Source organism: Magallana gigas, chromosome 4 (genome assembly GCF_963853765.1).
Source record: "Magallana gigas chromosome 4, xbMagGiga1.1, whole genome shotgun sequence".
Classification (NCBI taxonomy): Eukaryota; Metazoa; Mollusca; class Bivalvia; order Ostreida; family Ostreidae; genus Magallana; species Magallana gigas.
Genome location: NC_088856.1, coordinates 6372700 through 6397212, shown reverse-complemented (window position 1 = coordinate 6397212; position 24513 = coordinate 6372700). Strand labels below are relative to the sequence as shown.

Genomic DNA, 24513 nt, shown 5'->3' with positions numbered 1-24513 from the left:
AAGCGATCAAAATATATGAGAGCATATAGGTACATTTTCTTCCTCAACTACTTACTAGTTATTGTATTTTTTTTAAATATAATAGTTATTGTATTTTATAAAAAAAAATCCTACATGTAAATATGTGAAGAAGAAAATTGCACCTCAATGAGCTCAATTTCTCAAAAAAAAAATATTCAACAATTTAATTTGCTTCTCCATTATAATTAAATGACTTGTTTACCTCGCGTAAACTCGTGACTTTTATAACTTTACTCACATTTGATTGATGAATACACTGGAATGAAAAATGCTGTCACGTGACATGTTAAAGATCTATAAAAATCAATGTTACCGTATTGACAGGTACATCACTCTAATTTACTATGGCCACCGATTATTTTCGTTTTTAGCTCACCGAGACGAAGTCAAGGAGAGCTTATGCTATACCCTCGGCGTCGGCGGTGGCGTCGGCGTCGGCGTCCGGACCTGGTTAAAGTTTTTGTTGCAGGTCCTGTATCTAAGCTATTACTTGTCCTATCTTCACCAAACTTGCATGGATGATGCATCTGGACCTACTTATGGACTTGAAAGACTTTGATGCTGAATCTGGGTCCTAAATTTCAGATGCTGGAGGAGGATAAGGTTGTTGGACCAGGTTAATGTTTTTGTTGCAGGTGCCCTTTAATAGCAATATCTTAGTTACTGCTGGTCCGTACTTCACCAAACTTGCATGGATGGTGTGCCTTATGATACTGATGCACCAGACAGGCTTGAGTGCTGAATCTGAGCTATATGTTTCGGATGCTGGAGGAGGTTAAGGTTTTTGGAGCAGGTTAAAGTTTTTGTTGCGGGTGCCCATTGATAGCAATATCTAAGTTACTTCTGGTCCTAACTTCACCAAACTTGTATGGATGATGTGTCTTATGATACTGATGCACCTGACAAGCTTGAATGCTGAATCTGAGCAATAGGTTTCGGATGCTGGAAGAGGTTAAGGTTTTTAGAGCTGGTTAAAGTTTTTGATGCAGGTGCCCTCTGATGATTATATCTTAGTTACTACTGGTCCTAACTTCACCAAACTTGTATGGATGGTGCGTCTTATGATACTGATGCACCTGACAAGCTTGAATGCTGAATCTGAGCAAAAGGTTTCGGATGCTGGAGGAGGTTAAGGTTTTAAGAGCTGGTTAAATAAAGTTTTTGAAACAGGTGCCCTCTGATGATGATATCTTAGTTATTACTTGTCCTTACTTCACCAGACTTCCATGGATGGTGTGTCTTATGATACTGATGCACCTGACAGGCTTGAATGCTGAGTCAGGTTTCGGATGCTGGATAAAGTTAAGTTTTTAGGAACAGGTCACATGTTTAATAGATGATAGTACTATTTCAAACCTGCATAGTTGATTTAACTGTAATATGAATGAATCGCAGAGGTAGCTGCAGATGCAGAGCTTTATCTCCATTATCAAGGATGCTAAAAAATAAATCTTAGTTATTACAGGTCCTAACTTCACCAAACTTGAATGGATGGTGTGTCTTATGATACAGTTGCACCTGACAGGCATGGATGCTGAATCTGAGCCATAGGTTGCAGATGCTGGAGGAAGTTAAGGTTTTAATTGCTAGTGCCCTCTGATGATGATATCTTAGTTATTACTGGTCCAAACTTCACCAAACTTGCATGGATGATGCGTCTTATGATACCAATGCACCTGATGGGCTTGAATGCTGAATCTGAGCCATAGGTTTCGGATGCTGGATGAGGTTTAGATTTTTGGAACAGGTCACATGTTTTATAGATGATAGCTTGCATAGTTGATTTAACTTTATTATAAATTAAATGCAGAGGTTGCTTCAGATGCAGAGCCTGATCTCCATTATCAAGGATGCTAAAGGAATCTCCTACCTCACTCAAACCAGCTCGATAGATAGATGTGTTTGTTGATAAATGATATAACATGATTCCTATGATATAGTATTGTATGATATGAAACAATATTGTTTGATATGATACAATATGACATCATATGTTATATTATAAAAAGTTATAAGATACGATATGATATTGTATCAATTTTTTTGATATTTTATGATATGATATTGTATTATGATATTGTTATGTATAGTATTGTATATTATGATACAATATTGTATAATATTATATTGTATTTTTAATATATTATTTTATCACATGATACAATTACATAAGATTTTGCAAAATATTATATTGTATCCAATGATACAATATTGTATATTCTATAATATGGTATCATACAATATTGTATAATATGATATTGGTTTCAGTAATATAGAATTATATCACATGAAATTGTATTGTATGATATTGTAATATTATATAATATTGTATCATACGATATTATATGATATGATATTGGTTTATATGATATATTTTTATATCACATGAAATTGTATTATATGATATTGTAATATATATTATTGTGTCATATGATACAATATTTATAATATAATAATGTATTTTATAATATTTTACTTTATCACATAATATTGTATCATTTGATAAGATACAGTGTTGGAATCAAATTATATTGTATTATATGATACAATATCATATAATGTATCAATTGAAATATGTTTCAGTGTCATTCAATATAATATCATACTATATTATACAATATAATATCATGTTTCAGTGTTATGATGTATTATGTAATATGATATTGTAATATAATACTAGATTGTATTATATTTTATGTTGTTATACTTTCATGTTAAATACTGAAATCTGATTGGTTAAGACGCAGTTAATAATATTTACTATTACCCTCAGCGTTAGCAATGCACTTGGCAACGGGTAACATTAAAAAATGTTACATGCGCGAAAATTATGCGCGTACGGTTCGCTGTAGAATTCACGTTATTCCTATATAAAAGCAGTAAAATTTTCTTAAAAATTTTAAAAAAGACATTCAGTATAACAAAATAAATAGTGCCTGTTTGGGAGGATAACAGTTGAAATTGACACCCCTCGAAAACCATTGTCAACCTCCGCTTCGCGTCGGTTGACAATGGTTTTCTCGGGGTGTCAATTTCAACTGTTACCCTCCCAAACAGGCACTATTTATATAATATTGTATTATGTGATCAAATACAATAAGGTATAACACAATACAATGTCATATCATACGTTACAATATCATATCTCATTATTGTTTATTACGGTATTTTATTGTATTATATGATATATATTATAAATATGACATGATGCAATATTTAATTTTATATCATTGTATTGATTAACATATGAACATATGATTATCATAAAAAAAATTTATCAGATGATATACGATATTTTGTCAAAACGGAATCCATGAATATCCAAGATCATAAAGTATGATTTTCATATAAAATGATAAAGGTGGTCTTATGAAGGTGATGTCTCATAAGGGTGATGCTCCGTCTCGGTGAGCTTAGTAATCTATGATTACCTATGTTTATTAAAAAAAAAAACCCAAAAAACAAATGGCTATAAACCAGGATAATTTTCCGCTGTAATATTTGCTTAGGAATAGCGATAATTCTTTTATCCCTGCAACAGAAATGTGTCAGAACTATGGAAACTGTTTTAACGATGTCGTTTTTATTTACTCACATTTCACATTATTCATTGTATAAAGAGGGGGCCCCATAGAATAGTTATATACAGCATATCATTCTTTAATTTTTCTTGTGTACAAGTATTTAACATACTTTTATTCATATAGAATTTCTAATGATCAACCACAATTTCAGCGTCAATCGTAGAATTATAAGCAAGATGAGCTCAAAATTTTGCTAGGTTTGAGTCATATTTTGTTCACATGAGTTTATTACATTCAGCTTAAGATTTTTAACTTGGTATTTCCTATTCGGCATTTAAAATTGAAACAAATGAATGGCCTCAGATCTGTGTACAAACATAGAATTGTGAGCAAATCTCTGTGTCTTGCTTATACTAGTAATTCGAAGCTTAACACTCAAATATGGTAAGTAAATAGAAATTGTAAACATTTGAAAACACAAGAAACATGCACTATAACAAATAAAGAACACAATTTATTTTTCGAAATGAATCATATACATGAATATACCTACATATTTCCGTTAGCGATATTAAACTCTATTTAAACTGAATAAACTCGAGAAAATGCCGAGCATCTCAACAAAACATATTGCATTATTCTACCATTACGCAAAAGATGATACCGAATTACCGATAGCCTGAATGAATTGCATTTACCGAAGTCTCTGTTTGATTTGATACGTAAATATCAGGAAATACAAGCGACAGCTCCCAGGTTAACGCAAAGCATAAATGAAAACGAAACGAAAATCACAACAAGCTAACTCCACCGTCATATGTGAAAACTGTCAACGCATTGAAATATTTAGCCTCAATTTACTTCACGAAATCGGCACCAATGTATTTTGCATGTTTCAAAGATTCCCTTCGTACACGAACTGTTGCACAACAAACAAATTCATCATTGTCAGATCGACCCGTTTATCATATAGTGTCATGGCTGCTTTTAACAAAGAACCTCGTTTTAGAATTATGGAATACGAGTCTTGGTAAAATGGGTAAGCAAACCCGGGCCGGGGCAAAATAAAAGCCGGGGCAGATCGGCAATCGTCAATTCCAATTACGCATTATTTTGCACCAATATTTTCAGCGAATACAAATATAATATAATATAATATATAAGTAAATATCTTGAAATTTTAATGAGATTGGCAGATTAATAACTGTTAATGTTTTGTTTTGCCCTGGCCCGGTCATGCCTACCCATTTTACCAAGACTCATGGATCCTATAAATTGCTTGAAACACGCCTTTTCTTTCTTGTTATTTTCGTAATAACTCAGATTTGAAACAGAATTAGCCCATAATTTTTGCAATTTATATTTTCCTTCCCATAAGGATTATTCATGCTAAATTACGTTGAATTTGCCTCAGTAGTTCTTGAGAAGAAGATATTTTTAAAATGCACCCCCTTTTTTTTTTTTTTTTTACAGTTTTGAGGTTTTCTCCGCTTTCAATGAAAATTTTTCTTTCATTTCTGCAATTTATATTCATCTTTCCATAAGAATGCTTTGAGCCAAATTTGGTTGAATTTGGTAAAGTGGTTTTAGAGAAGAAGTTCAAAATGTGAAAAGTTTACAGACGGACGGACAGACAGACGGACGACGGACAAAATGTGATCAGAATAGCTCAGGTGAGCTAATAAAAACTTAAAATATTGCAATACATTTTGATGAAGTGTGAAACATTCAAAATTTCCTCCTATTTAATGAAAAAAGATTTCCCTGCAATTTTCCCTATAAATTTTGATATCAATTTTCGCAGTGCATCTATTGCAAAATCATAGAAAAATTAATGGGATTAATTAGCTTCAGCTAAAATTAAAAACCAACCATACCTTCCTCCTTGTTCCAAACAAAAGGAGTTGTTATGGTGCGCTTTTTTAGTTGTGCTGTTCCTATTACGTACATCCCGTTTCTAGAAATGTCGATATCCGAAGCGATATGACAAACATCTTTTCCAATATCTTTGTCTCGCAATGTTTTTATCACTCTTTTCTTCTCTGTGTCGCAGACTAGTATCGTGTCATCTTCGGTAACGCAAGCAATAATCTGTCCATCGGAAGAAGCCTACATGTAAATACATTTAAATTCATTCAAACTGTTAAAAATTGTAACCACAGCGTATTTTCTTAAACTATTTGCTTTTAACGAAACTTTGGTGTTGCTGCATAAATTGACAAAACAAAGCGAAAGAGAAAAGTGTACGTTTTCCAATAAAAATTCAATAACGTTTTTTCTTTCAAAAGTTAGGATGTTGAGGCGTATTTACAAAACATGCCATCATATAACTTTATAAACTGTTTTCTTTGGCTTAGAAAAAGTAATACATATGAACTTGCGCTTTAGGATTCAAGATCTATTGTATTTAAGGAAAATATCGATTTTCTTGTCTTTTTTTTTTGGGGGGGGGGGGGGGCATAATTAAATATTTCATACCACAAATGTTTCAACAATATATTTTTTATCAGATGTTGATAACTGGATGATTTTTGTCACTTTTCCAGTTTTTGTATCGTAACATTTCAGGTTTTGTCTCCCTCGTGTCTGCGTAAGTATTTCTGAAATAATAAAAACAACATTTCAATGGCAATTTAAAATCTGTATAATAAAAAGTAAATAGGCCACATTGTTAACCTGAGTAATTTTTCTTGTGTCTTTTTATAGATTTTTATCACGAAACACGAAATGTGGAGAGGGAAAGGCGGTGAACATTTTGAGAAAAAAAAAACGAATGCATCTACATGGATATCAGAGAGCTTACATAATACACATTTTAACATCACACGTTTTCTTTAATTGTATAACGTAAACTTTAGAAAATGATTTTAGTATTGTTTTAGATAGTCATATACAGAACTTAAAACTCTCCTATTGGCCCTATTATTGGTCTGGTTATCACGGTTTCAAAAATTGTGAATTTACACTACATCCTATTTTTTGTATAAAATAACAGAAATATCTCATACAAAATAATGTTCACAATTCTAAATGAAAAGCATTTGCACTGCAATCTACACTCTTGGGCCCCCCATTTGGTCAGATGCACATGACTAAGACTGTCTTTCTCTGCTAAGACGTTGAACTTTGATACCATTACCGCGCTTTGTGTATTTTTTAAGGAATCAGTTATCATTCTTCGAGTATTATCGTCCCGACCGAAGCTTGACAACATCAAGATGGTGTCCATCACAGAGGGCTTCGCTAACATAGTGGACAATATGATGAAAAGAATTTCAGAGAATTTTGCTTTGACCTTGTCCTATTACTTCGAAATTTTCCACCTGGCATATAACGTCTAATTCAATCTCATTACCAATTACAGTCATTTTTGTTCAAACTGAATATATTAACCAAATGGGAAATAATCTATGGTCCAAAACTGGTTATAAAGAAATCTGCTTTTGCCTTCACGTTGACTTGGTTGAAGGTCACTGCACGCCATTAACCAAAAAGCTCTTTTAAGTAAAGTATTAGCCAAAAAGGACTAAACGGAGAGTATATATATGCTACCTTTAAGCGAGTGAAGTCTGAGCCAGATTGAAGAAAAGGGAAAGACGATATGCTCCGGACAAGGGTTCTGCTACCTTCACTTTTGACCTTAGCAATTGGTTCAAGGTCACTACACACCCGATATTCATAAGGTCTGTTTATTTGATGAATGAGCCAAATAGGGCTAGATGGAAAGTATATATGCTCTGAAAAAAAGATTTATGCACGGCCCTATATAACCTTGACCATGACCTACAAACTTTGTTCAAGATCACTGCACACCCTATGACCATAGACACTATGTGAATGAATATGTGCTAGATGGTTCAATGGGAGAGAAGATATGTCCCGAACAAGGATTTTATTTATAATTCTGCTATGACCTTAACCTTAGACTTAGAAACATGGTTCAAGGTCACTGCACACCCTTTACCCAAATGCACTTTGTTGGTGAAGCATGAGCCAGATTGGGCCAAGGGGAGAGAAGATATGCTCCAAACAAGCCATCTCGGACGGTCGGAAAGACGGACGGAGAGACTGATCACTAGGGCACCCGCAGAGCGGGACCCTAATTATCACCTCATAATATTCAAAGAATTAGTCCTTATTACTTACATTTATATAAATTTCAGCAACTGTAAATGTACGATTAAATATTTGAATGTAAATAAGCAAACCATGCTTGCTTCAATTACACGTCATTTGAAATTATTGGACTGTATAGTACAAATCAATACGTAGTGTATTCACAGGCAAGGACTCTGAAAAATGTAAATATTTTTTGGTAAAAATTGGGATTTCTGATGCCATGGTTTTGAGCATATTTTTAAACGTCAATTGACATATCCCATGTGATTCTTTTTCTTTTCGAAAAGTGTTAAATATTTCACCTTAATACGCGACAATTCTCTTGATAAAAGATTGATTTGTACCAAATTTATTTGTCCTAGTGGCAAGAGAGAATAAGTTTGAGGTGTGAAAAGAACACAGATGACTGACAAGGGTTGATCAGAAGCGCCCTCATGACCTCCCGTTCCAGGTGAGCTTTAGGGTAAAATGGCATCGCATTCATCATTGCTTTATGTTGCTAACCATTGCCCCCATTAATAGCCCGCACTTCATAAAACGGAGCTAAGAATCCCTCAAATTCTGTAACAATAGTAGCTGTTTCCAGGGATATGGCCTTCAGTTTGTCTTTTTTTGTGCTCACTATAAGTGTGTCGTCATCGTCCAGGAGAACCTCTTCGGAAACGTTGGTGTCCTAAACGAAATGCATTGATTTACACACGTTTTATTGATCAAAATCGAAAGGATTGGGAAAAAAGTTCTTACAACTTACAACTTCCTCTCCTCATAAAATTCAAGTAAATATCAATACATTCATCTTGCTTTATAAGCAAAACAATGCATATTTTTATCATTTCGCTGCATTTTTACGTGTAAATTCAATGCATCAAATCACTTACCAGAGCGATCCGTTTGATGACGTCGTCTTTGAGGAGATCATAGATTTCATATATAGCCGTTGTCTGTTCTTTATCCTGGCGACGTATGAGTGCGTAACGGGGGTTCTCCATTGAAATGATTTTTCTAAATAAGTAAAGTAAATCAGCAATGACAGAAAATGTACTGTTAGTCTGTATATAAAAAAAAGTTTGTCGTTATTCTATCACGTTGCTCAATTATCAAAGACATTTCATAAAAAGTTTTTTTTATAAAAGTAATGTTGCCTAATTGTTTTTCCGTTGCAATAAGAGGATTTTGTCCTTTGTTCTCACTTCCCTCTCTTTATGTTTAAATAAATGTATAGATTTAATATGTAAATACGAGTGTAATAGTTGAAATATATACCAAAAAATGAAAATGATGTCCTCCCTGTCATACCCTAACTTTTTATAAGGAGAGTATTACAAAAGTACAAATTCATTAAGATGGTTTATATTGGAAACGTCAATAAAGAAAAAAAATTAATCAAATTCAACTTGAGTTTAGATGACAAGATAATTCGCTTAGAACTATCGTTGAGTCGTGTTTAGTTTAACCATTTTCCCCCATAAATATTGCTTAAAAACATTGAAATTAGAAGAATACAGACGTATATGATGGACTGTATTAAATACAGATTGCCATATCTTATTGCATGTAGATAGGTGTAAAAACAACAAGAAAATGCAGCCAGCTAAAACAAACTTTAGGCGTTTTGATGTAACCATTGGAATTGCTCGTTACAAACATAACTATGATTGCAATAATACGACTGTGACCTGATTCTGTTGCTCTGTTGCGGAAGTTTGTTTTGGATGTCCTTCCTCGCTCTGTCCCACACCCTGAGGATGTTATCCTGGGACCGGGTAACGAACAGCTTCAGGTCACATGTCCTTACATCGACCAGAGAGATTGAGTGCGGGAAATGGGAAGACACTTCGCTGCCCGTTTCGTTTGATATACAGACAACTTTATCGTTACAGACTACCATGGATCCGTACAGAGAGTAAACCTTGTCGAGACGAAGCAAAGGTTTTAGAGCTGAAACAAAATAGACATTAATGATCTTCTAAAATTGTTTAGTCTTAAACCGATCGATTTATCAGGTACCCGATCAGTTGCGAATGAACGGTTATCTACGGCGGAAGGTGGCGGAGTGTTTTAAGTTACCTTCAAGAGTTCGCATTTCATTCAGATTTGCAATATCCACCAACACCACATTGTCCAAGCCTACGTGGATGATGATGTGGGTCTCGTCAGACGTTATCGCCATGCTGTTGATGGCTTCATCATCTTTCATCTTCACGACACGGGAAAATGTATCTTCTCTCACATTATACACACAAAGACATCCCATAATCTCACCCGTAAATGCAACAAAATTTTCAGATCCTAGGAAAATGATTTCAAAATCAGTTACTTAATTTAGACCCAACAATAAAATGCATAAGAGGATGTTGCAAAAAAGCTGAAATATTCCCTGACCCTGAAAGAGCCTTTGAATATCCGTATGACTTGAAGAGTCATATCTAAATATCGACACATTACGTAGACGTATATATTTACATAATGGGTGTGTTCCGTGTAGGCAGTTGTAATTATATCATCCCATGTTTCTTAAATATCTAGATATTTTGAATGGTTTTTTGTTTGTTTTTTTTTTTGCTTTTAACAACTTGTACATGTATCATTGAAGTGATACGTACATAAAAATGTTTTAAAATCCCTTGATACATGTTAGAAGAAAATGTTTTATCATAATTCAAATTTAAAACGGGGACTTCACACAGTAAGTAAAAAAATTCAAGGCGCATGCAAACTATTACATTAACTAGCGTTTATCATATGTATGAATAACTTTATTCTGACATTCTTAAATAATCTATTTATTTTAATTTTACTATTAGCATTACATTATTTTGTCATGCGATTAGAAGAAAAATGTATAAAAAGAATTCGAATTGTTTTAGGATTCGAATCCTATAAAAAAAAAAAGTGGGACACGGTTACAATCTATTATAACTACGCTACCCCTCGACTACCAGTAATCTCGACAGGACTTAAAGCTGGGGAATTTTAGATTTCAAAGGGTATAATGATTTTTTCCCCCAAAAGTTAGATTTATATAAAAAAAAATATGCCTCTATCAAACAAAAATCGGAATGGCAGCTTTCCCTACACAATGCATATACTTAATTTTAAGATTGAAAAGTTGACATTTAATATTATCTCATTTAACATGGTTGATCCAGTTACAAGAACCTATTCGAACTGCATTTTATCCTCTTCACTAATCACAGTTGCACTTAAATTCGTAAAAAATAAAAACAAATTACCGGAAATGCACTCCAGGCTGTTGGGTTTGAGTTTGGGTGGCAATTCTTTACGTTTCAATTCACTTCCGGTCGTAGCATCCCATAAGACGAATTCCTTTTCACCAATGGCAACGATGTAGCTTTGTTTGTGGCCCGCAGTTGTTACCGCAATGGCTGGAAACTCAATGGTATACTTGACGTCACCTTCTGAATTGCATCCATATATTTTATCCTGGTACACCTGAAGGAAGATTTCTCCGTCTACCGCAAACTCGGCCTTGCATATTTTAGATTGCATGGCGAGAATGGACTTGAGCTCCTTCCCCGCGTGTACGTCCCACGTCTTTATCAGATTGTCTCCCTCACTCGCTGAAATGTTTAAAACTCAAAATGTGTTTGTTTGGTTTAGGATGATATTTACTCAGAATGAAAAAAATTCCACTGATGATAATGAAAAACCAACTATTTTGTGTTATAGATCTTACATGGCAGTTGGTCATTGAATATTTTTTGAAAAGTTATGAAAAATCCATAAAAATTTTACCCTATGATTGAGATTTTCTTAAATGTGAAAATAATACAAACTGCTTAACTCTTTAACAAATGAAATACAGTTTATGAATGGTAGTGACATTAAATAGATACAAAGCAATAAGTTTTCATTCATATTCTAGTCCGAATTTCCTCTATCAGTTTTCAAACCACTACCCATTTTTGATTTAATATAACAAAAAAACTGAATGATGATAATGCTAAAAAATTTATAGTATTAAACTAAGTATATTGACCTTTCTCTGATGGCATAAAATTTATATGAGATCAATGATCAAAATTTTGAGGTATGGTGTCTTTTATCATTTTTAGACATTTTTCAATATTTTTGTAGTGTGTGCCATACGATTATCTAAACGAAAAAGCAAAATAAAACCAACCAAAAATATGCAAAATTACGTTGACTAACAAATAAAATCTTAACTTTAAATATTACAGTTCTACCAAAAATATTTCAGTGGAAAACAAAATTCATTTCATAAATACTTTTTGTATTGAAAACAAATTTTACTCATAAAATTGAACTTTAATTTTAACAATCCGGATTTGAGAACTCAAACCCTGAGTAACCAACGTCCTTAAATAAAAATAAACAGTCAGCAAGTTTTAAAAAGTTAAACGGCTCACTGCGATATGAACTTGGTAGGTCACTTGATCAAATCATGCGAAGCCCAAGGGTTTCTCAGAAAAACTGGATCACGTAAATATCCTTATAAAGGTTTGGGTTTTTTTTTAATTTTCGTACTGTTTTATTTAAAAAGAACATCTTTTGGCATTTGATAAGACATTACCGATAACATAATGTATTACTTACAGAAATTTTAAATAAAACTTTAACCACAGGGGCATCGTATCCACCACACTCTATGATATACACATATTATTTATATGTATGTCATGGAGTGTAGAGCGGATACGATGTCCATGTGCTCTAACGTGCTATGGTACATATGTAGCATACTATCCATTACCAGTAAGCGCCACCAGCTTGCCCTCGGGATATTGATGCAGGTCTAAGCTATCGATTACTGAGTTGTGCCCAGTGAGGGTCCTGACCAGTTGACCCCCGGGCTTCTTCAGCAAGAAGTGGGAGCAGAGGAGGTAGGGGTACGGGCTCTGGCGGCACTGTGTCAGAAAATCTTGAAGACCCTGGGGATGAGTGAAAATCAAAAGGTAACATACGATTCTTTAACTCTCAGACCGTTGTTAAGCACTGCTTTAAGGTGGTAAATGTATCCTTCTTTAAAAATATTCTTACAGCATAGATACTTTTATTGTTTGAGACAATTGTGCACATAAGTAAAACAAGAAACACAATCAAATGAACATAAGGAGTAATATGAAAAATATTTCCTCGGAAGAAAGGTAAATCACATTTAAACATACATGTATATTCAATGCATGTAGTTACATTTAAACCAAATGACTCTAAGGGCAAGTCTACCTTTGCTTTATTTGTAGGTCAACACAAGGTCAGCTACCATCAGTACCTACCTGTATGTGTTCCAGGCGATCCAACAGGTGCCCGGGGAGTTGGCGGGGGTCCTGGGTGAGGGCCGCGGCGGAAAGGTTGATAGCCTGGGACAGGGACTGTAAGTCCTGCTCCCCGGGGAACAGACTGATGGTCAAGTCAAAGTCATCCAACAGGTCCCTAATAAAGGCGCAACGACAAAATGTTAGGGCAAGATAAGTCCCTGTTATTCTGACTGAATGGTATACATGTAGCTCTACGATTTAGACACTTTTCCAAACCTTTCAGTTAACATTAAGTTGATAGCATGGAACATGTTCACCTTGCAAAATATTTGTATATGGGACAACGAAGCAAAAGATCTGGTGTAAAATTAAATTTTAATCCAAAGATAAATCCCGGATCGGAATTGCATATTTTAATATGTATTTTTACATGTACATCACATAATGATCATATACAATAGAGACTTTTTCCGTGTAATAATGTTTAAGTAACTTTCAAGCTACAATAGTCCAATCCACACTTTGCAAAAGTTGTTTCCCTTTGCGGGGTCAACCGAAAGGTCAAAAGGGAAAAACCAACTTTTTCCTTCTTCATGCAACCAAGCATTTGGGCGTTTTGTGATGAAATCTTTTGAAAGGACTAGATATGGTTTGAGCCTAAAATGGCCCCCTTAAATGAACATCGTCATTTAACTAAATTCTTTGTTTTATTTGTACAAGTATACATTTGAAGTGTTTTCATAATTTTCATTTTGATTTTAGTGCCCACAATTTAAAAATATGACATCATAAAGTTTACTTTGTCCCGCCATTTTCTCAATTTTAGCATAAAACGGCTTGTTTTGAAGCAGTTTTTCTTTAAGGAAACATTGAGCGACTGCTTGAACAAACAAAATATTTTCACCAAAGATGTATCTCTCCAATACCTATAAGTGACAAAAAGTTCGTTCTTGTTCAAAGAGTCGCTCTATATTTCCCATTCGAAAAACGAAAAGAAAAATGTTAATTTTTGACTAATTTTGATTGTTATAAAAATAGCGTCACTTCTGACGTCATATACTGCCAGTGAGTGCATATTAATCAAATGAATAGGCGAAAAACATATTTTATGTCAACTTTTTTATAAAATAACACAGCAAATTAATGCACCTGAATCATTTTAAAAATAGCGAATTATGGGGGCCAAATTTGACTAATTTCATATATAGTTCTTTTAATTAATTCCTTCAATATGTGTGTTGCCCAATTTTGGTGCAATCAAAATACAGAACGGAAGCGGGTTTTTAATGTCAACTGACAAAGTTATAAACCTTTAACTACATGTACAAAGGCTACTGTTAGAAATCTATGGGTAATTTTCCCCAAAGATGGCGACCAAGGGACATAACTTTTGTGAAGTGTGGATTGGTTTATACAACAAATGAATTGTTGAAATAAGAACTTGAGAGAGTTTGCAGGAGATTTTATATGCTGTGACTATAGATGTATAAAGAGCAGTCCTGAGAAATCTTACTGCGTATGCAGACAGAGAAGTTTATGGATGAGGAAGTCGAAGTTAAGGAGGCACTCCTTCTTTAGGTCTGGCAGGTTTTCTGACATGGCCAGATGGTACGGTAGGCTCTTCAGTTTCCGTTCGTTCATCTGGTTACCCAGTTGTATCGGCTGGCTGGCCACATAACGGATGGCTTCTGATTCGCCATGTTTATCCTTGTATGGCTTTGGAACGTCTGCAAACGATGGGAAATTACCTTAAGCTATGACACATTTTCCTGGGGATGTCTTAGTTTGGTGATTTTTGTATTATTACAGAGGTTTAGCATTTTCTTTTAGGATTTAAATGGCATTTAGTTTGAATTCAGGAATTTGCTATACTGAGGTTTCATTATTTTTAGTTGCTTTCAATATCATTTTATTTAAGCAGAAAAAAATATTAATCGATTAATCCTAGTAATATATGCACGATCATTTTCATTGACAAATTTTAAACCATTTTCTACGTAAATACGCATCATCGAATCCTAAATTCTAAATCCGCGAAAATTGATGTCAACGGACATTAAAAAATACACAGTCATTTCACCATCTGTTATCCACTTTATATGTGCATCCACAATGTGACAATTTTAAAATATCATAGTTGTTTTTCTGACCTCCGGACCACCTGCCCATGAAGTAGTCGGCAATCCCCGCGTGGAGCCTCTGGCAGGTGTCTTTGTCATTGGTGTAGCGGTCCTGGGCCGCCTCCCAGAACTGACGGTGGTACCAGCCCATGATCTGTACACCGGAGTCCCCCCGGTTGACTGAAAACCGTCCACAAAATGGTAAATTACAACAAAAACAAAGAGCGCTAGCTTCCACTTTTTTTAAACCCATTTTGTTCACAACTTAATTCAGAGGCAAATTTTCATGGTTTGTGGTTCGAGTTCTATGCGTTATTGAGCGGGAAGTCGTTTCTATTTAAATAAGATTATAAACAAAGTTTTGTTTTACATAACTGGAGCAAGCAATTTCACACAAGAAGTACATAAAACAACATATCTTGAAAAGATACCTAAATTAGATCTATCTATCACTTAGATATTATTTGTTTGTTGAATCGTTTTCGAAACAACAAATAAATGTGGTAAGCCTTTAAATGCGAGCGAGCCAAAAGAAAAAACCCATGCATTTCACATTATTTTCTTTAAAAAAAAAGGCTAGGGAGGTGAACAAGCTTGTACCAAGATATCGATTTAAGTCGTGACGCAGGCGCACGATCAAGAGAGGCGGAAGTCGTCTAATAGGCGGGGTCCAGAACTGATACACGTCATTTAATACGTCATCATCACAAGACAGTATGTCCTCCAGTTCAAACTCAGACAAACCATGTTTCGCTTGAAATAAAAATAAATAGACTGAACATCACATGAACATAAAATTGATGAAAAATCATGAAAGAAGTTGCTTTTGATTTTATTTTTTAGGTAAGCGTTATGTACAGTTGATCCAAGTGGTAACGTTGATCAAAGTGGTACCATTTACTAGTAAAGTTTTAATTATATAGGACTTAATAAAAGTGATATCGCAATTATCAATACCAACTGTAACGTATCCTAGAGCTCTGGCTACGAATAACTCTCCATGTTTGTTTTCAAGAGACCTGAACAGCTTGTCTATGCATCCACGAATCGTGTCTTCCAGTTGACACTCTTCTATTGGACGAAACGAGGTCCACGTGATCGCCTTGCGGAAGCAGAGTTTGATGTAAAGAGGTAAGGAGCACTTCTCGAACATGCTCAGTACGTAGGACCGCTGTTCGTCCGTCAGTTTCCGGTTGTTTATTTGGAACCAATGATCAAGGACGTCTATCCGATTCTCCGGCGTCAGAAGGGGCACGGAAATGAAGTTATCCTCCGACACAAAACTCTGAAAAAATCTTACATGTTTATGTTTTAATGTAGTTTATAGTGAAAAACTAAGGACCAAAATGGACCCAAAACGTTGTGTAATTGTTAATATAATAAATTGGTTTTTTTAATTTTACTTTAAATAGAAACATTTACATATTTAGTGTCCTTTTCTGTGATACACTACGAATCGATTTCTTTTAACAGTCTGATAAGTTCAAATAACGTCCTGTTGGGACGAAGCTGGGTTTGCATAATTTAAAGAAACGGAAATCACATAAATATGCCAATATTCATTCTAAAAATTACATAAATATTAGTAATAATTAAAGAAACATTCTTTGAATATCATGAGGTGATAATATCGGTCGGAGCGTGGTCAAATCTATCATAAAGTCCTTCGGGCTATATTGGATTTGACAACGCCCCGACCAAAATTATCACCTCGTGATAATCAAAGAATGTTCCTTATTCCCTAACCGAATGATACCAAAAAGCCTATTTTAAGCATCATTTGTATAAAATAATTATTGTAATTCAAGTTATACATTTATATTTCCACCATCGTCAAACAGAGAGGGAAACACAGAATAACAATGAAAAATAGCAAATCTGATCTCGGAACTTTTTTATAATTCATATATAATATCTTTTTCCATCAATTCAATTTTAAATAGAAAATGTTATTTTATAGTTTGAGTCTTTTTGGAATATATTAGAGGTATTTCTTTTTCCAAATCTTAGCATTTAAAAATATGTTATATATCAGTATGACAAATTATAAACGACCCATTTTTTCCAAGTTCTCAAACAAAAATACCTGCATGTCTAAACATCAGTAGGAATCCTTATAACAGGCAAAATGACATTAAAGGCTTTCTAAAATATATTATTTTTTTCCCTTGTGTAAACCGTGTTGTTAACATTTATTAAGAATTCATTTATTTATTAAAACAATCATTACTGAGCGAAAATTATATCTAATGAGTAACAAAAAAAACAAAGCAAATTATTAATTAAGAGTACGTATCACATTGCTAGAACGAAGTATATAGTAAATATTCTTTCTATTTCAATTCAAATGGTCTTACTTTGATATCAGGAAATACCCCGAAGTCGGGATGATCAATGGTGGATATGATGATTTTGGCGGACTTCAGCAGATTGTTCGGTATCCATGACGACACAAGGCGGCCATTATGAGATTTATCAAGCTGATCTATAGAATCTATGAATATCACAATCGTTTTCTTCTTCAGGACGAAGAAACGTAAATACGTTTTAAACGTTTTGATCAGCTCTTTTATATCCTTCAAAAATAATTAAAAACTTTTTAAGGTGAACAAATAATACAACAAAGCTTTTTTCCATCGATTTTAACATTCAAATGTCTTGACAGCAAAATGTTACTTTTATTCCATATCTAGATTTAATCTTTCACCTGCGCTCTCCAAAAACACCAAAAAATCTATTTCAAATTGTCGGAAGAATGAAAACAAAAAATTAATTAACAATTAATATCTTAATCAATGATCAGAATTATACAATCTACTGTTTGCTGATAAATGTAAAGAAGGTAGAAAGGTATGAATTTCGGTAAGGAAATACCTGAGATTTGACAGCCCTTAACTTGAAATATTTCTCTATCTGGGAGTTCATGGACTGAAGGAGAGACACGACGTTGGAACTATCCTGTGTCGATCCCAAAAACCTGTCAACAGGGATCGTTTCTAGCTGTCACAATTAAACATCTAGTAAAAATGCTCTCGGTCATATATTTAAACCATACTAATAAATGATTTGTTACTCAACGGATTTTCCGGGTTGTTCTAGGCATGTCAACCCGAAATTCCCACAGAGCTACAAGATCTGTACTATTTTCGTAAACAAGTACATCAAAATATCATAACTCTACGAATAAAAAGTGGCAAACAGCAATTTATAAGATATATATATATATATATATCCAAATCGCAAAAGTATTTTCTCAGTGTCCGATAAAAATATAATAAAAGAAAAAAAGCAACACTAACTGCAAAACATAAGCGCTTTCATTTCTTCAGACGTTTTACAGTCGTTACAATTCTGACGTAATTACGTTACCTAGTGATAACGTCAACAATCGTCAATTATTGTGAAAAAGAACTCTTCATGAATAGAGAGGTTTAGATTTAAAACGTGTACGGGTACGCGTACGTGTGTTATAACTACACGTACAAGTACACGTTTTTGTAATTCATCAGTTGAGATTTCATACCTTTTAGGATATAAACGTGTACGTAAATTTCGACACAGTTTTTTGACATGAATTCACTAATTAACTCTAAATTAATGGTAAATTTCTCATCAATTTGCATGCAAATAAAGTTTAAAAATCTACGTATATATTGTATTAGAAGAATATATTTACCCATCAATTAGATTATATTTGTTGTAAAAGTTACAAGTTTGTACTTACGTGTAGACGACAGTGCACAAGTTTAGAGAACGTGTAGAAACATTGTCATCACAAAAACTGATGACGTAATACGCGAAGAATTTAGGTGATTTGCATAAGAAAAAATTAAAATTTTATTTTTAGCCATATATTATCATTAATATTTGACATCTTCGCGTCATCAAAGAATTTAGGTGATTCCCCTAGTACACGTACACGTACCCGGACACGTTTGAAATCTCAACCTCTCTAATATATGAAAAAACGTTCAATTATTAATGTTAATTTATGAGTAAAAATAAAATTTGAATTTTTTCTTATGCAAATCTGATTTATATATTTGTTGCCTATTTTATATATATATATATATATATATATATATATATATATATATATATATATATATATATATATATATATATATATATATATATATATATATATATATATGAACGTTTTTTCATATATTCATGAAGAGTTCTTTTTCACAGTATGATTAATATGTATGTACATGAAGTCCAAAAAATGGCCATGAAAAAATACAGCCCTTTTTAATTTTTATTTGTATCACCTCATTATGACCATGCCGTTTCCGTGAATCCACGAGAACGCCTCCCTAGCGGCCAGCGCCACGATGGAGGTTTTCCCACAGCCTGACTCCCCGTGTACAATTAACGGCTCCATGCTGTCTCCCAACACATAATCCTTGATTTTCTGTGAATCCATTCAAGTTGTAAATCAAAGCGTTTTGTTCTTAGTCTTTATGTTATTGAAGTGTGATCATGTACTATAGAATATGATTTGTATGTGTATCAAATGCTGTATACAGGTATTGTATTTAACACTGTGATTAGAAAGAAAATGTATGAAAGTTGTTGTGAAAAATTTATATAAGAAAAACCTCTATGTAAGTACCCTTTCTTAAAATTTTGAACCTACTTAAAATTTACAAACCTCGCTAAATTTAAGCCTAATCTTAACCCTTTAAACTTATTCCGTATTTATCCTGTAGCTTTAACCTTAAACGTATCTAAACCCTTTACGCGCAATGCTAGCCTTTATCCAACCAATACATATTCTTATTGTTATTTCAACAAACCTATTCTTTTAAAATGATCCTAGGTACCTCCATCTTTTTGGAGGTCTGTGTTGCTCTGCTTTGAATTTGTATTTCGTTTTATGGATTTTGGAGATGGTTGACGGTTTGTTATTGTCATTTTTTCACATAACCAAAAGAACCCTTACTGTATTTTCACCTTCCTAGCCAAACGTCTAACTCATTTACTCGGTACCTGAACTCTTATAGACCAGTTTAACTCATCTTGATCATGAAAGTCTTTTATGAGATCTGTTTACTAAAATTAACTATATTGTACCTGCTCAGTTCGCCTTAGTATATGGTTCTCTTTTTTTTCTACTCAATTCGCCCTATAACGATGTGAGCTTTTTGAGGCTTGCTTAACCCCCCTTAAGGAAGGAGTCTTTTCTGGTTTTCGACTTGTCAAACGTAGATTTGATTAATTATTCATTAAATCAAGATGTAAGGAAATTAAAATAGTATATTTTTCTCTCTTTTTTATTATCATGCAACTTGGCATAGAAATAGTAACCAATGTTTAGAATCTAACAAGGACTATATTTTTGTCGTAATATTGCCGTAGGAAAATATCACATGTTTCACAATTCAGAATTGCTGCAGATTAATGAGTCTGTTTTAGCATTTCAAAAACAATAACATAAATAGTGAAATTTTTTTTTTATAAATGTGAACTAATGATATGATAGTTGGGTTTCAGAATTTTTTAAAAATATGATTGGGCTATCAAATTACATTTTTATACCCTTTTTAAAGCGCCCATTCTATACATTGTTTTTTGTGAAAAAATCACTAAAATCAGATTTTCTCTCTTATTAAATGGTCAATATATTTGCTTTTCTGTCAATTTATATCTTTATGTAAGGTCTTCATTATACATAAAAATCAGATATATTTTATTTTTGGAAGCATAAAAAAATAATAAAAACATTTCTTCAAATTTTAAGAAAATTAGAGGAAATGCGGGCTAGGCAATATAAATTTTGATATAAATATTTATTCCAATTTAAAAGTATAAGCTGATAGACATTCTGAAATTCTACCATTTCATTGAAGAATAGAATCTTCAAATCTTTAAAAAATGTCTATAGAACTACAAAGAGCTACACTTTTTTATCATCCTTTACGTTGAGGAAAAAGGTAGTGACCTTGACCTGACCTTTATGCGAAACCAAAAAGGTCAAATTTGATTAAACTGATAGAATCATTTGGTAATATGATCCGTTTGACTGTGTCAAAATTTTTTGAATTTCTTATTATAAGAAGTATGTTTGATAACGAAAAGACTCCTTCCTTTAGATGAAAGCTCTTCATGAGACCCGATGAGTGCATAACTCATCTCAACAATATAATGCCAATCCGTGAGACCAGTTTGACTCACCTTAACAATGTGGTCCCGTCCCCTGACGCCGTCGCATTTTTTCCTGACTAGCACCGCATGCTCCATGAACTCTTCATGGTCAGGCTTCAAGGTCAATTTTTTGTCGTTTTCCCTCTCCTTTATGGACTCGTCTATGGACGCGATCATCTGGTTCTGGAAATCTGTGGTTATCTTCTCCAGGTAATCAGCGTGTTCCCTGCAATCCGGATCAATTCCTGAAATGTCAACCATAAACTTTACGTCCTTTTTCGTAAAAATAAAATTAGTTGTTTCCTTTCATTAACTGTTTGTGTTTTTAAAAGTCTTATCGAAAACTCGCACAATTTTCAATATTTATGCAAAATGTCATCTAAAAAGCAAAAGATATCCAAAGGGGTATATCATTTCTTCTTCAAATACCTAGAAGTAATGATCGTTACCCTTTTCCATCCAGTTGAGTTCGTATGTGTGTACGTGGTCTGCATTTAGTTTACTCGTCATCCGGTCCTTGAGGTCCTTGTTCATTGCTCGAGCTTTCTGCCATACCTTCTCGTCTCCCAAGCATTCTAATATTTTTTAAACAAAACATCATTTACAATTACATGGTTATTGTTTTCCAATTCAACGTGTAAACAGAAAATGTCCTTGTTGGTTCGTAGTACATTTTATAACAAACTATCGTTTTTGTGTATGTTGAAAGAAAAAATACGAGTTTCAAGTTTGACTGACCTATATACCTGGACAGGGTATAGCAGTTGTTCTGCTTTTCTATATGTTTAAAATCTTTCCGGAACCAAAAACTCTTTTTGGTCGCATTGTTTTCATTTAGTGCAACTTCCGTCTCCAGTTCCGTTACTATAAAAAGACAACAGAGCTCGGACTTAAAATAATTACAAACTTATTTTTTTAAAAGAAACTAACAATTAACACATGACAAACAAAACTTAATTAGTTTTAACATTAATTTTATACACAATAGACCATATTAACGAATCAACGTTACCTAAAAATACTACAAATGTCTTAAGAGTCATTTATAAACATTGGTGGAAGAACATAACAAAATCCCATTTTACAGTGTGGAACTTGCTCGCGTCCTACCCGATATTTTGTACTTTCTGGCACTGTCCCTGTCCAGTCCCTCGGTGGCCCCTGTAGCTATGATCTCCATCAGTCGTTCGCTCTCCGTCCACCACTCAGATTTTGCCTTTTTCTGGGTTTCAAAGTCTTTGGAGAGGAAGTCCGGAATGTTTCTACTAATGGGATTTAAAAGGAAAACACCGGGGACTGCGTTCGAGTCCAGCTCATACCATCTAAGACAACAAATACGTTGAGAGAATTTGAGATCATGGGACTTAAAAAATTCTGATTATTTTATTTCATATAGATAACAATTAATTAACATAAAACGAGAATCTAAGAGATAAAACATGCGAGTTTTTCCTATTATATATGTATGAAACATTTTCTGTGAATCCAACATACCTTAAGAGATGTTCCAAGTCCGCCTGATTAGTAACCGCACCCTGGATCTTTCGGAACTCCTCGCCATTTATTTCCCGAGAAAGAGAACGGTATCCATACTTGTGAGCAAAAAGGGACTAAAAGAAATAACTTAAGAATTAAAGGCTGACCGCTTAGTTTATATAAATATGAATTCAGATACACGGGACTTTTTTATTTGATTTGATTTGATTTTATTCATTTTATTTTAATCGTTAATCAATAAAACCACAATTTGTGATGTAATCATGCAGCTACAATGGTATGAATAGATGTGAATGGAAATTTTCTTACAATGAAGTTGGGTCCTTTTGATAGCTTTTGACACTCGCGAAGTTCATGCAAGCAGAGCTCTGTTGTCATGTGATCATCCGTTGATTGGTTACGGATGCCCCATCTCATGTCCACCACTTGGAATTCGTAACCCTTCTTGAAACAGTGCTCTTTGATTTTGGGATACGCCTTCTCCATCCAATAGTTTCTTTCATATTTTGTATCTGCCGAATTTAAAGTAAAGTTGTTCCTTCTCAACTCAAAGCATTCTTACATGTACAACATAAAACATTACATAAATGATAGAAGAGGAAATCATCGTCAATGGTCACAGATATGTTTGAATGTCTTGGAATAATTATGTTTAAGTTATGATTTAATCCCGTTCGAAATTGATATCATTATGAATATTATTTTATATCTGCATTGTAGCCACATACAGTGGTTGTCGTCATTTATGTAAAATGTTTGTCGCATGTATATGGACTAATCAATTTCGATAGTACGTGAAATCTGATAAATCGTGCAATAATCCATAGATTCGTGCAACTTCTGTAATTTCTAGCAGCATACACTAGTACATGAAGTTACACCTGTCCTTATACCGTACGTGAACCTGAGCCTACCTGTGAACGTGCTGCTGGTAAAAATACGGATAGTTTTCATTGTGTTGGGAAAAGTGGCGTAAAAATTCCCAAGAATAATAGCCTCCTGGAAGGGAAAAGCCATGACAATCATCTTCTCTGTTTGATCAACGGTCTCAACCAGAGCTTCAAGTTCTCGCTTTTGCTTTTCCTTAAACTTTTTCTGTTCCTCCGTGAGCTCTTTTGGAGGTGCCTGAGCAGGATTTTGGGTTCCGGTAGAATTACTTGGGCCTGAGTTTTGAGCATTCTGATTTCCGGACTCTGTTGCGTGGTGCCCTAATGGTGTCGGAGGTTCTGGTAGTGTCCTGCTATTTTCTGAGAACTGGGGGTTGGGGTGACGGGTTAGGGTACCACTGGTCGAAGCCGATGAACTGGTTAATGGCAAATATAGAAACAGATATGTTGTGAGATTTTCACCTGTAAACACTGGAAATCTTAATTTATTGAATTATATACTTTGTGTCCAGAACAATTAAAAGATAGAAACTAATGCAACGAACAGATACTTTACGTATGTGTATTCAACGTATCTTGTTTTCAAATAGCGGATAATTATATTAAAATGAAACTTAAATTATTTATATAAGATAATTCATCTTTACTTCAGTTTATGTTAGATCCGCCACGGAATTCAATCATTTTGCCAAAAGAATGCATCAAAGCGAGTCCGTTTTTAAATCAATACCTGTGTACGTACACATGCCGCACTGAGCGAAGTGAAAACAATTTATACCTACCTGCAATTGTTTCCCATTTGCTTCTCTCTAATGGCAATTTCTTGTAGATATTTTCGATACATGGTGAACGTTTTTACTTTAATTTTTCAGTCAATGTGGAATTTCAACGCACGGGTTTTCCACAAGGAGGCACTATGTGGATGTTTTGCCGCCATATTTTTGTTTATATTAGT

At 33.9% G+C, this 24513-nt stretch overlaps 2 protein-coding genes across 5 annotated transcripts in view; one reads left to right on the top strand and one right to left on the bottom strand.

Moving 5' to 3' along the window:
• LOC105317628 (uncharacterized) overlaps window positions 1-6410 on the top strand; it is a 23829-nt gene extending 17419 nt beyond the window's left edge. Inside the window, exons 5-6 of one of the 4 annotated variants that reach the window (XM_066081060.1) lie at window positions 6114-6135; window positions 6252-6395. Coding sequence is in view for 1 of the 4 variants with exons in the window: in XM_066081063.1 (XP_065937135.1) it covers window positions 6252-6295 (44 nt within the window). In the remaining 3 variants the exon portion in view is untranslated. Of the gene's footprint in view, window positions 1-5598; window positions 5618-6113; window positions 6136-6251 lie in introns of those variants that run through there. The other 3 variants (XM_066081063.1, XM_034450073.2, XM_066081061.1) reach the window with 3 other exon arrangements.
• LOC105338047 (NACHT domain- and WD repeat-containing protein 1) overlaps window positions 1-24513 on the bottom strand; it is a 27731-nt gene extending 3218 nt beyond the window's left edge. Inside the window, exons 1-24 of the mRNA XM_034450071.2 lie at window positions 24341-24513; window positions 23586-23974; window positions 22981-23183; window positions 22669-22784; window positions 22285-22496; window positions 21913-22038; window positions 21624-21749; window positions 21205-21419; window positions 19299-19441; window positions 17899-18001; window positions 17382-17600; window positions 15982-16309; window positions 15625-15777; window positions 15055-15204; window positions 14418-14631; window positions 12923-13079; window positions 12400-12577; window positions 10898-11245; window positions 9732-9953; window positions 9341-9602; window positions 8543-8666; window positions 8169-8337; window positions 6024-6145; window positions 5423-5654 (exon numbers count right to left, since the gene is read on the bottom strand). Coding sequence (XP_034305962.2) covers window positions 5423-5654; window positions 6024-6145; window positions 8169-8337; window positions 8543-8666; window positions 9341-9602; window positions 9732-9953; window positions 10898-11245; window positions 12400-12577; window positions 12923-13079; window positions 14418-14631; window positions 15055-15204; window positions 15625-15777; window positions 15982-16309; window positions 17382-17600; window positions 17899-18001; window positions 19299-19441; window positions 21205-21419; window positions 21624-21749; window positions 21913-22038; window positions 22285-22496; window positions 22669-22784; window positions 22981-23183; window positions 23586-23974; window positions 24341-24402 — 4573 coding nt within the window. The 5' untranslated portion in view covers window positions 24403-24513. The remainder of the gene's footprint in view (window positions 1-5422; window positions 5655-6023; window positions 6146-8168; window positions 8338-8542; window positions 8667-9340; window positions 9603-9731; window positions 9954-10897; window positions 11246-12399; window positions 12578-12922; window positions 13080-14417; window positions 14632-15054; window positions 15205-15624; window positions 15778-15981; window positions 16310-17381; window positions 17601-17898; window positions 18002-19298; window positions 19442-21204; window positions 21420-21623; window positions 21750-21912; window positions 22039-22284; window positions 22497-22668; window positions 22785-22980; window positions 23184-23585; window positions 23975-24340) is intronic.